The 12354-nt window shown below is 35.4% G+C and overlaps 1 protein-coding gene and 1 pseudogene across 1 annotated transcript; one reads left to right on the plus strand and one right to left on the minus strand.

Annotated features, from left to right (window-relative positions):
- Nucleotides 1–73: 73 nt before the first annotated feature.
- LOC18022987 lies at nucleotides 74–999 on the plus strand. The gene is made up of 4 exons (XM_006405351.2): nucleotides 74–183; nucleotides 266–428; nucleotides 518–611; nucleotides 686–999. The coding sequence occupies exons 1-4, from the start codon at nucleotides 124–126 to the stop codon at nucleotides 879–881; spliced, it is 513 nt and encodes a 170-aa protein (XP_006405414.1). The 5' UTR covers nucleotides 74–123; the 3' UTR covers nucleotides 882–999.
- A 2798-nt stretch (nucleotides 1000–3797) lies between these two features.
- LOC18022988 lies at nucleotides 3798–4980 on the minus strand (annotated as a pseudogene).
- Nucleotides 4981–12354: the final 7374 nt, after the last annotated feature.

Here is a 12354-nt window from a genome sequence, read left to right on the forward strand (position 1 = left end):
GGCCAATTTAAACCCACAAAGGCCCACTAAATCATCTCTTTCCCAGAACTACACGCCGGGAAATAACAACACTTTCCGAGATTTTGATTCTGGAGTGAAGTGAGAGACTGAGATTGATTAGAGATGGACGATTCAGGAGCGATTCTATGTCAAATCTCCGTTTACAAGGACATGCTTGATCAGGTTTTTGCTCTTCTTCTTCCTCTTCGTCTTCTCTGGTTAAGGTTTCGCGTCACTCGCTTTGATCGTGATCGGTTCCGTCAAGGTCAATTTGGAAATCGAGGCGAACATTCAGGTGACGCGAGAGATCGAATCAGAGATCGTAAGATGTTCTGAGATGGAATCGACTCTCTCTTTCAAAGAAGCTGAGCTCACTAGATCGTTCCTTGCTTCTCAGTTCGAAATCAGCGGCTTGATCTCCGTAACAGGTTTACTTCTTCCCAATTCCTTGTGAAATTTTCAATCGCCTTGTGAGTTTGATCAGTGATTGACGTCACTATACTTTGTTTCCTTAAAGCCGATTCAAGAAACTCTCTGAAGCTACTCGAGGATGAGATTTGTCGCCTGAGAAGTGAACACTGTGAGCTACTCAGAAGGCTTACAGAGAAACGGTAAAAATCAATTGCATTGTTCAAATTCTATGTTACTTGATCCGCATTGTAACAACAAATTTCTTTGTACGCAGGGAAGGTTTTGTGAAGAAATGCTTTGAATTTCAGAGGGATGTTTCTGTTGATGAAGATAATGAATTAAGGAGTTTATTGTCGGAGAGGGAGTCTCTGGAAAATGAAGCTCGAATGTTAGAGGAGAAGAACACAACTGTGAAGAACTCGATTTTGGCTTACATGGAAGATGAAATGTGGAATCTTTTGTCTGATTAGTTTCTGGAATGATGAAAGTTTAGCCTTTGGATTGGAATATAAGTACTGGAGTGATGATACTTTAGCCATTTGATAAGTTTTCTGGAATGATGAAAGTTTATTTATTTGATTAGTTTCTGGAATGATGATAGTTTAGCCATATGATTAGTTTCTGGAATGATGAAAGTTTAGCCATTTGATTAGTTTCTGGAATGATGAAAGTTTAGCTATTGAATTGAAATGCAAGTACTTACTAGTCACTTAATCTTTAGTAAGAAAGAAAAGACAAGGAATTTGTGAATATTGGTTATCTCAATCTCTAGATATTAATGTTAAGTAGTGGATTGGAATGTTAAGTAGTGGAATGCTGAAAGTTTAGCCATTGGAATGGGATATTAAGTACGGGAATGATGATAGTTTAGCCATTTGATTAGTTTCTGGAATGATGAAAGTTTAGCCATTTGATTAGTTTCTGGAATGATGAAAGTTTAGCCATTTGATTAGTTTCTGGAATGATGAAAGTTTAGCCATTATATTAGTTTCTGGAATGATGAAAGTTTAGCTATTGGATTGAAATGTAATTAATACTAATGGTCACTTGATCTTTAGTAAGAAAGAAAAGAAAAGAAATTTGTGAATATTGGTTATCTCGATCTCTAGATACTAATGGTTTTGTAGTCTAAGGAACTCCAACTTATTCTTGTAAGCCCAGAGAATTTGATACTAGTGTATGTAGTAAGCTTGGACGATCAGTTACCAACTTTAGTTTGGTTTTGGAACATGGAAGTGGCTAAGCTAGGCTCGGCTCAGGTTAAGAACGCAGCAATACCTGTTGGAGTCTGAACCATCTTAATCTGCTGTTTTCTCTTGTCCATGCCTTATTATCATTTTGTTTTTCTCTGAGATGATTGGTAAATCCACATGTTCATTGATGCAGATGTTTTCCACTGCTGATCATTAGGAGCTTCTTTATTTGTTGGTTAATGCTTCTGTATTGGTTCTTTTTGCAACATCTTGTTCTTTTTATTGCTCGTTTGCCAATCATTGATTCTTCTTGCGGAGGAGTCAACTATGAAGAAGATGGAGGATTTACCTAATAAATTGTTCTTTTTTCTTAAGATTTCTTGTATTAGTAGATGGGTTTTTAATTTTCGTTTAAAAGAGAGGCTTAAATGGTTATGGATATTTTACAATGTTGTTTATCATAATTTTCTGAAAAAATAGTAGGTCATTATGTAATAAGATTGATAGTTTTACTGCTAGCTGTTTGTTCCATGAGGTTATCATGTTTTTTGGAACTATTTTTCTACTTTTGAATATTAGTGATGCATAAGTATTGACTTCAAAAAATACGGTATCTAAATGAAATTAATGTGAAAGAAGATGTTATTTCTCAAAAATATTAACTTGGTTTTTTCAGTTTTCAAGACTTTCAATACATTCGAAAATCTATCTAATACTTATTTATTTGTGTAGTGATTTGCTTACGTGTCGTGTTTACAGCGAGTTTTACAACTTTTCGTTTATGTGTCAACTCTACAATGAGTTTCGATTGCAAAAAGACCGTTTAACCTTATTAAGTAATTAGATATCATTTTTTAATTGGTTGTTAACTGATGATGTGTAAAAAAACTTAAAACAAATCGGTCTAAATTATTATGGTTTAATGCTTAATTCTGTGGTCAACCAAACCGTTTAATTTTTTTGTAAAACCAAAACATAGAAAAAATTAAACAAAAACGTTTTTGGTAAAAACAAAAAAAAAGAATCTTTTATATCTCTTAGTGTTTACCATTTCTTATGTTTCCAAACTTTAGAAAAAATTTAACAAAAATGTTAAAGATAGAATCTATTTAAAAAGCTATAGAATGTCAACAAAAAAACTATAATTTATGCTAGAATATCGCTAAATATTATAGCATTTACGATTTCTTAAGTTTATAAGGTTTTCGATTTCTTATGATTTAATATAAATATCAGCTATTTTTCTCTACTTCTCTCACAACTTTCAAAATTGTTTAACCTCTTCCTTCTTCTTCATTCTAACTACTTATTTGTATAGTGATTTGCTTATGTGTTGCGCTCACAGCGAGTTTCACAATCTTTTGCTTATGTGTCAGTTCCAGAATACTAATATGTTTTTATTTACTCTCTTTTATATTGTTTTCATGATCATGTTTTTAGACATTAAAATGCAAGGAAATCTAACAAAAAAATATACTCAACAATAGAGGATAAAAAAAAAACAAATGAATCCAAACTACTATTAGATTTCCAAACAATCAAATGAAAAATTATATCAGCCTCCACAAGGCGCGAGAAAATTAACTAATTTTCATTTAAACAGAAAAGATGTAAAATTGAAAACATGGCCAATATTGTTTTTTTCAACTTAACAACTATTCTTTAAAAACCTACCAAAATCGATGGTCAAAACTGCTTATTATCATTTAGTATTTTAAGGTAGATAGTTAAATTTCTTTCGCACAAAAAAAAGTTGACAATTAGTCAAAATTGTGAAAGCATTTATCACCATTATTTTATGGTCAATGTTATTTTTGCCAACTCAACAACTCTTCTACTTATTTTTAAAAAACTACCAAATTATAGTCAAAACAGTTTGCAAATATATATCATTGGTATTTTATGGGAAATAGTTAAACAAAAACCAATAGGTCAAAATTATAAAATATTATCACTAAAATTTTATGGTAGATAATTAAATAAAACATATTATTTTACGGTAAATAATTTGTTTTATATTCATCTACTAAAGACTCAAATATAAAACATAAACCATAGCACAAACAAACAACATAAAACCACAAGATTAGTTATGTTTGGGCATTAAGCTCGCCGCAAACTTATTATAAACACAAACATAAAAAAACGCAAACACAAACAAAGTATGTTTCCAAGTTCTTCTTAGGAAAACACTTAAGCAAACATCACGCAACAGTTTTGGATAAACTGGTGGAGATGGGCACAGTTGCGAAAATGTTTTAATTCCTTCCAAAATTGCTCTTCCACATCTGGAGAAGGACCAACATGTGTAAACTGCTGTTGTCCTATGCCAAGATTGAGAAGACGAAGGTCCAATCACCAAAAGTCTATCCCCAATCGACTTAAATGCAACTCCCCAACCTAAAGCAGCATTTGCTCTCACAGGTAAAACACCAAGTTTCTTCCAAGCGTTTGCGTTTATATCATAAATACAAAGCTCGTTCAAAGATGTTTCCAACAAATAGAGATTGTTGTCGACCACTGCAATGAGAGGAGGCGATTGGGAAGATGTGAGAGTCATATCTTTGAGCATGTTCGGTATCAACTCCCAAGAATTTGTCACCTCGTCATATCTTTCTCCACAAGTTAGGTTTTTATCATTCTCATCTCGGCCACCGACAACGTAAAACTTGCCATGCAAGAAACATCCAGAGCTAAATTTCCTTCTCTTATGCATCCCATGAAGCACCGTCCACATTTTGGTATCAGCATTGTACTTCTCCAATGTGTTTACAACCTCATAGATACCATTTTCATCTACTTTGATCCCTCCAGCAAAAAAAGCATCGGTTCCACGGCTCGCAGAACCATACATGACCTTTGGTGTGATAATTGCAGGACCTTTGAACCACTTATGGCTCTCTAGCTCGTATCTCCACACCACAATGCCCTCCACCTCCCTTCCGATGACTATTAACTGTGCACCTGCACTAATTGTTTCCTTATCCCCATAAAAAAAACAGCCATCATCAGAAGGAATTGTTGGAAGTTTCCCAAAATTCTCAAAATCTTTGTCAAACATGGTCCAACAAGTTTCACCGCCTGAATGTATAAGCACATATGGTTTCACAAGCCCATGTTTTCTTCTCATCCTAAAAATCTCACCGGTCTTTAACAATTGCATAACCTGTTTGTTGAGAAATTGCATTTTCCAGTAGTCAAAGCATGAGACTCTGCAGAAGATCTCGACCTTAAGCTCTTCCAAAAGCTGAGGAACAGCATAACCTGCTTCTTGACCTTTTGGTTCAGATTGGCTCAAATTTGCTCCAGTTCTAGGAGCTTGATCTTTTCTTAGCACCAACATTTCTTGGTTAAGTTTAGCCTCGTTTTTTGACATCCTTTTCTGTAGATTCCAAACCAAAGGATCTTTTCTTAGCACCAACATTAGTTATTAGATAAAAATCATTATAAATAAATATATCACGTTTATTACCTTAAAATTGACCGAAATGGAATGTAACAAACACGCACCTGAATCTTTATTTAATTAAATTGATTAGACACATTACTAGCCGGCAAATTACTAAGATATCTATAGTTTATTTGCCTTTAATTCTATACCATAGTAATGATTTTTTTTTCAGTTTAAATCTTTACCATATTGTTGAAATATTTTTATTCAACTTTCCACCATTAAATACTAGTGATAAATACTTTTGACAATTCTGACTGTTTTGTTAGGTTTTTTATTTAACTCTTTACCATGAAAGTAATAACTACTTTTTATTCAGTTTTGACTAATTTTGGGTGGTTGTTTTAAAGAGTTGTTAGGTTGACAAACATATAATATACATTTTGTTTTTCAATTTCACGTCAATTACTTAATTTTAGTTATTTTCATGTTTAAAATAATGTTATACGTAAAGAAAGTTATACATGATAACATAAAGAAAAACAGTTAGCAGAAACTATATAAAGACTTACTATATTTCAGAAAAGTATGATAAAAAAAATGTAGTTTGTAACACATCCTTAAGCCTGAAACTTCTCTTTTACGCAAAAATTAATTAAGAACTATATTCAAACCGAAATCCCTAAAAGAAAGAACATTGTTATATATTGTTCAACCCCCCCCCCCCCAACTTCTTTAAAGTTGAATCTTAGAAAACATTTACATTAATATATGGAGCCACCAAATATGTCAGATACTAATAAGTTCCAATCGCAAATTTCATTCACTAGTCAGTTTAATTCAAGTTTATCAATACTTCTGAGAGAAAATTAATGTGACTGAATGGACTCATACAAATATTCGTATTAATTTTTGTCATTTTCTGAATTTTCCAGAGATCGTTACATCATAAGGTGAATGTGTTGCTGCATATTACTTTTTTTTTCATGAAAATCGCTGCAGATTACTTGCTTCATTAAATTTTTTTTTTTTTTTTTCATGTTATACAGAATGTTCTACTAATGTACGTTAAAAAGTATTTTTAACGAAGAAAATCATCTGCATTGGCTCGGAATTCTCCATCTCGGAATCATATTTTTCCGGTCTTGGAGAAGCAGCTTCAGTTAATGCACCTTACTCTTTGTATCATTACAGCAACTTGCATGACACTGTAGTTATTTTGCTTTGATTTCGTGGATTTGGTTGACAGAACCTCCCAAAAGTTAGCATCATCCAAGTACGTTACTTTCATATTAAGCCCGCGGATTACATCTTCGCGCTTGAGAATGTCGCTAAAGGATTGGTTCCCAGTAGAAGGATACACAACTCTCTCTACGTTCAAAATCAATTTAACGTTAAAAATAGACACTTAGTTTTGAAAAGCAAATAAATGAATTACAAATAATGATACACATAAAAACTGGTAATTTAAGCTAAATAGCCATCAAGATACAAGCAACAAGACATTCACATATAAAATAAATAATAAAAAAAAATAAACAAAGCTTATTTGTTAGTCCACCGTACAAACAAATGTGGTTTTCAAGCAAAACTATTTATTGTCAATTCAAGATTTAAGCGATTCTAAATTACCTTTGCATCGCTGCAAACAAAATAAAAACCACGTCCGTGATATAGTCGATGAGCAAAACCAACAAAAAACAAACAAACTTATGACACTAAACTGAAATTAATTAAAACTCTAAAAATTACTTGTTTTTAGCTGAAAACAATGATCAGATTTTCTCTCAAATTCAAAAATCCAATCGCAGAATCTGAATCGAATCGAATATAAAATATATACTAGTTTGATGATTCCTTGATCTTATTGAAATGAAGTTATCACAAAGCCCAATAGCTGAAGTATGATTTCATTAGGCTTCGATTCACTCTATGAAACTACTACTTCGAAATCCATCAATCAAAAATGACAAAATACTTCACTTTTCAAAGTTTTCAAGAAAACATCAAATTTTGCGGGTTGGCCCGCAAACCCGCGGATCCGCTTTAACCCGACCCGCAAAAGCCCAACGTCCACGCGGGTTTGGACCGCAAAACCCGCTTTTTATTTGGACAAATTTTATGGTGTCCAAGCCCGCACTGCTACGGTTTTACTTGGGCCGAACCCGCGGGTCAGAGCCCAATTTGACAAATTAGAGATTGTTTTTCTAAATTTGCTTCCATATAATCCAGATTTTTTTTGTTCAGGTGTATTATGTTTTTGTTAGGTTCAATATAGGTGTATTGAATTACTTGCTGCGTTTAAATGGGTTGACTAGTCCAACCCTAGTTCTTGTTCAACCACCATTTATTTATTTTTGGGTTTAAACTTTATGATTTTTACTATTGGTAATGTATAAAAATATGTTTCCAATAAACTAAAATGGGTTGAATAGATTGATGGTTGATCTATATATTTTTTCAATACAGATGATTATACCATAAAATGTGCAAATATTTTCGTATACATTTTATGTCTAACCGCTATATGACAACAAAATTTGCGCTGACAGCTGTGTAACTGTGTTGATAAAATTAATCGAAAAGGCAAAGCTATCTAAATCAATACTAATTAAAAAAAAGAAGATCTTATATTTGACGATTTTTCATATGGTATTTGCGGATGATAGTTTTTATTTTTTATCTGTAAGATGTCCCTTGAGCAATGTTCGAATGTCCTAGATACCATGAAGACATATGGTATTAATGCATTAGGTCAATGTATAACTTTTACTCGAGCAGTCTGATCTGCTCAAAGTTTAATCCCTAAACTACTCTGCAAGAGCACATATATATAATTGTAGTATGTAGAAGTCAAACCACAAAAACGAGAGATTCGTTCAATAAATCTATTAGAAATTTAATTACGCTAAGCAGATTAATGAGAAGCAAATAGCAATGCAAATAAAGATAAACGAATGCAGTAAAAACGTTTGTAAAGTTCAGATGGGTGAAGATTAGGTCTAGGGTGTTTCTCAGGAAATCAATGAATGCTGAACAATCGATTAATCAGGGTTCAGGTTTAAGCATAGTTCTTGAACTCGAATCACAAAATTATAATTAACCAGCTTCCGTTATGAGAATTATCTAAGTTAAAATCCTAAAATTCCAAATTCTTTTGTAAACCCTAAAGATTTAAACCAGCTTTAATGCTCAAGTTCGATATGTTCACAAAGTATCTAAACCAAATTCCTTTGCGAATAGCTACTTCGCTCACCCTAGGTTCTTTTCAGTTATTCAATTACACTTCCGTGTCAATCAATTAATCTAAGATCTAAGTTTTAGGTGGCCAGTCCAGAATTAGCTTTAAGAACAACCTATGGTGAAGAACTAAATAGATTATGAACCCTAATTAACCAATCAATCTAACATCCAATGAAACATGAAAATTGAAGCAATAAACATGAATGAATAGATTGCAGAAAATAAATAATAGATTAATAAACAAGGGTTCGAAATCTTCTCTCTCCGGAACAGAGTTTCAGACTTATCTCCCCAAAAGCTCTCTCAAAGTCTCGAAGAACAAAAATCAAAAGATCTCTCTCAAAAAATCCAAGGTATCGATATATGGTGGCTAAAAACCCTATTTATAACTTAAAAACACGTTTTGGGCTTCCTTGTAATTATTGGAGACTTTTGGGCCCAACTCCTTCTTCAAACAGAAAACAAAATCACGTTTTCCTTATTTCTGCGATCGGTGTCGAGCGACACTAAAGCACATAATTCATCCTTCACGAATTTGATCCTTGTTTAGCTCCAAAGTGCTCCAAAATCACCAATTAAGCTCCAAACGTACCTATGACTTGAAAAGACTCCAAAATACTCGGGAAACACTAAAAAGACTCTATAAATAAGACTTATACCATGGTCAAAAACCATAAAAACCATGATATATCAACTTCCCCAGACTTAGCATTTGCTTGCCCTCAAGCAAACAGAATACCAAATAAGAGAAAGAGGTTTGAAAACACAGAGACTCAACCTTTCATTGTAACATCGCTTTTGACCGATCACCCTGCAACTCAACTACTGCTTCATCATTCCAAATCGAACCACCATGTACTTCTCCGCTAACATTCACAGCTTTCTAGATTAAGTCCAAAAATCCACAACATTGTCCATAAACCCTCATCGCTGGATCTCACTGATGATTCCAATGTCAAGAACCTTCTAGACTCTTTTCCGTACTATACTTTGACAAATCAGCCATACACACTTTGGTTACTTTTCTCTCCCCCAGACTTATTCTTTTTGCACACTCATCATCTTTTTTATGGCATATACACGATAAGGTTAAAGCTGCGAGTACTGCTGGTGTTTGCCATCGAGTCCCCGATTTGTCCCCTTATGCTGTATCAAAGGTTTTCAGCGAATAATGGGGTCATAGGAAACTTTCCTACCCCTCGCTTCCTTCCTTTGTGTGATCATTCCAACTTAGAAGTGAAATAATGGGATCCTTGGAAATTTTCCTAGCCCTTCATTCCTAAACAAAAATCATCTCAATCTTTTTCGCCTTTTTCTTACTTTTTCTTCACTTTTTAGCTCGTCACAAGGGAGAGAAACACCAACATTAGATTTCACACAGGCTTTCATTTGTCAAGTATGAACGAGGAATCAAGCTCTATGAACATCAGTCACATCAATGAGGTAAAAGAAAGAGTTCAGAAATTAGCTCAGATAAGTGGATTCTGTTGGAAACATGGACGCCTCTAGTCAACTGGTCAGCCTTTGGATTTTTCATTAGTCGGATCTAGACTGAATCTGCAGCAGTGGTCACTTAGATGAAAGGTCAGCACAATAATTCTACGAAAAGCATTATAATCTCCAACAAGTTTTGACAAAAACAGTTTGACACGACTGACTCTTAAGAAAAACAAACACAATGTCAGCGACTATCTCCCCCAGACTTAAACAACACTGTCCCCAGTGTTATCTAGCCCGAAGGTGGTGAAACAAAAGAAAGGAAACAGAGAAACGTAGTAAAAACAGAAAACTTACCTGGCTGCAATGATGGTGTCGAGCGACATCGATGATGGTTTCGTGCGACCCTTGTTCTCTTCGTACCAAATTACAGCAGACCAATCCGAATTTTTGGTTTGACTCCGGTTTCCTGATTTCCTAAAAAAATTTTATTTTATTTTTTTTTTATACAGAAGCAAGTGACAGGCGACACCGATGGTGGTGTCGCTCGACACCAGCCTCTGCTTCACCTAAAACACGAAAACGAAAAACGAAAGTTAACTGAAACAAAAGGACTTATGTATAGACTTACCAGTGGATTGCCTTCCACCAAACACTTGTTTTAAGTCATTAGCTTGACTTGATGGATGGACTATGCATCTGGATCAGACAGTGGCAAAGAATGCCTCTGTGAAAGTCGTCTCATCCATGGTGGTGTGTAAGCGTTGTGCGCATGAGGTCGTCCAAGGAATGCAGGAATAACACCAGGGTGAGATCTGTGTTTGTGTGGCCTTGAATTATTTCCTGCAATATCATCAATTGAAAAACCAAGTGCTCTTTGCTTCAGTGGAGATGAATTGAGTGAGATGTTTTGAGTTTCCTGATCAACAACAGTCACTGCAACTGTAGACGTTTTCGTCAACTCAGGTTGATCTCTCACCTTCTCAGCATCAAACACGTTCTGATCTCCAACTATCACTTCAGGTATTGCACTGACTTGGAATGTCTGGCTATCTATGGTTGAATCCTTCACCTTCTCCATCTTGAAAGTCATGATGGTATCTCCCAGGTGGAGATCAAGGTTACCATGCTTGACATCAATCACCGCTCCAGCTGTAAAAAAATGATCTCCCCAAGATAAGAGGATCTTTGGGTTCCTTTCCATATTCCAGAACCACGAAATCTGTAGGAATTATGCAATCACCAACTTTAATCAGAACATCCTCCAAGACACCTTTTGGGATTCTTTTAGATCGATCTGCTAGGATCAAAGAGATCTTAGTTGACTTGAAGTCAGTCATCCCAAGGCTAACAGCTGCAGAGTGTGGCATTAGGTTAACACTTGAACCAAGATCACACAGCGATCTCTTGAACCTCTCTAAGAAGATAGAGCAGTCCAAAACAAAGCTTCATGGGTCTGAGAGCTTCTCTGGAGTCTTATTCTGGATCTCAGCACTGGCCTGTTCAGAAATCATCATCACTCCTTCCTTATGACTCAGATTATTAGTCACCATCTTCTTCACATAGTGTCTGAGAGTAAGAGAAATCTTCACATCATCAACCAAAAGAATCTCAATCACAAGCTTCTCCATCAAAGCCTTGCATCTAGCATCGTCTAGCTCCTGATTGGACTTCCTAGGACTCCTTGGGTAAGGAACCTTAGGTTTTTAGGCTCTTTCTTCTGTTGGTTTCGGATTCTGAACATCTTCAGCTTCGCTCTGCGATTGGTGTCGCGCGACACTAGTGGTGGTGTCACTCGACACTGGGTCTGCAGTTTCGAATTTTTCTTCAGATTCGTCAAACTCCACGATTTCATACTCGGAAACACCCTTTTTAAGCAAAGGAGTCAGCTTTTTTCCACTCCTTAGCGAGATGACACTGCAGTAATGCCTAAAATTGGTATCAGTCTTCCCAGGAAAGAATCCTTCTTGCCTTTTTACAGACTCTGCAGTTTGAGCAACCCGAGTATCAAACTTCTTGACATAAGTGTTCAGAACTTCGATTTTTCCATTCCGATCCAGATACAAAGCATCAATCTTCCCATTAAAGTCCACAGTCATCTTCTGCTGACCTTCCAAGATCTGTTCCAGCATAGACTTCACCTCATTATCTGGAGTTTGAGTAGGAGGAGAACCATAGTTCCTTGAAAAACTGTTGTTGGAGTAGGATGTCTGGTACTGAGGTTTAGAGTTATAACCAGAAGAATTCTGATTACCTGTGAAGGTACTCCTCTGATTATTTCCACTGTAATTCATGTTTCCTGGCTGAGTACCAAATCTCTGACCCTGAAATCCAGTTCCATTGATGAAGTTAACATCCTCTTCCTCAAAAGCTTCATCTGGTCCGAAATTCTGAACTTCTGCAGGGTATCTAATAGATTTCTTACCCACAAGAAGACTATGCACAGAGTCTAGCTTAGCCTTCACCTCAGCAATCTGCGATTCATCCATGTTTCCAGCCTGCTTCCTTCGCTGATAGTCTGCATTCTTGGTACTATTGCTAGATGCCAAGTTCTCAATAAGCACAACAGCGTCTTCAGGGTATCTGGTGTTGAAATTCTCATTGCTTGCAGCATCAAGAGCCATCTGATACCTCCAATCAACACCTCTAAAGAAAATACCCAACAGCTGCACATCGCTG

This window comes from Eutrema salsugineum, unplaced genomic scaffold (genome assembly GCF_000478725.1).
Source record: "Eutrema salsugineum unplaced genomic scaffold, Eutsalg1_0 scaffold_14, whole genome shotgun sequence".
Lineage (NCBI taxonomy): Eukaryota > Viridiplantae > Streptophyta > Magnoliopsida > Brassicales > Brassicaceae > Eutrema > Eutrema salsugineum.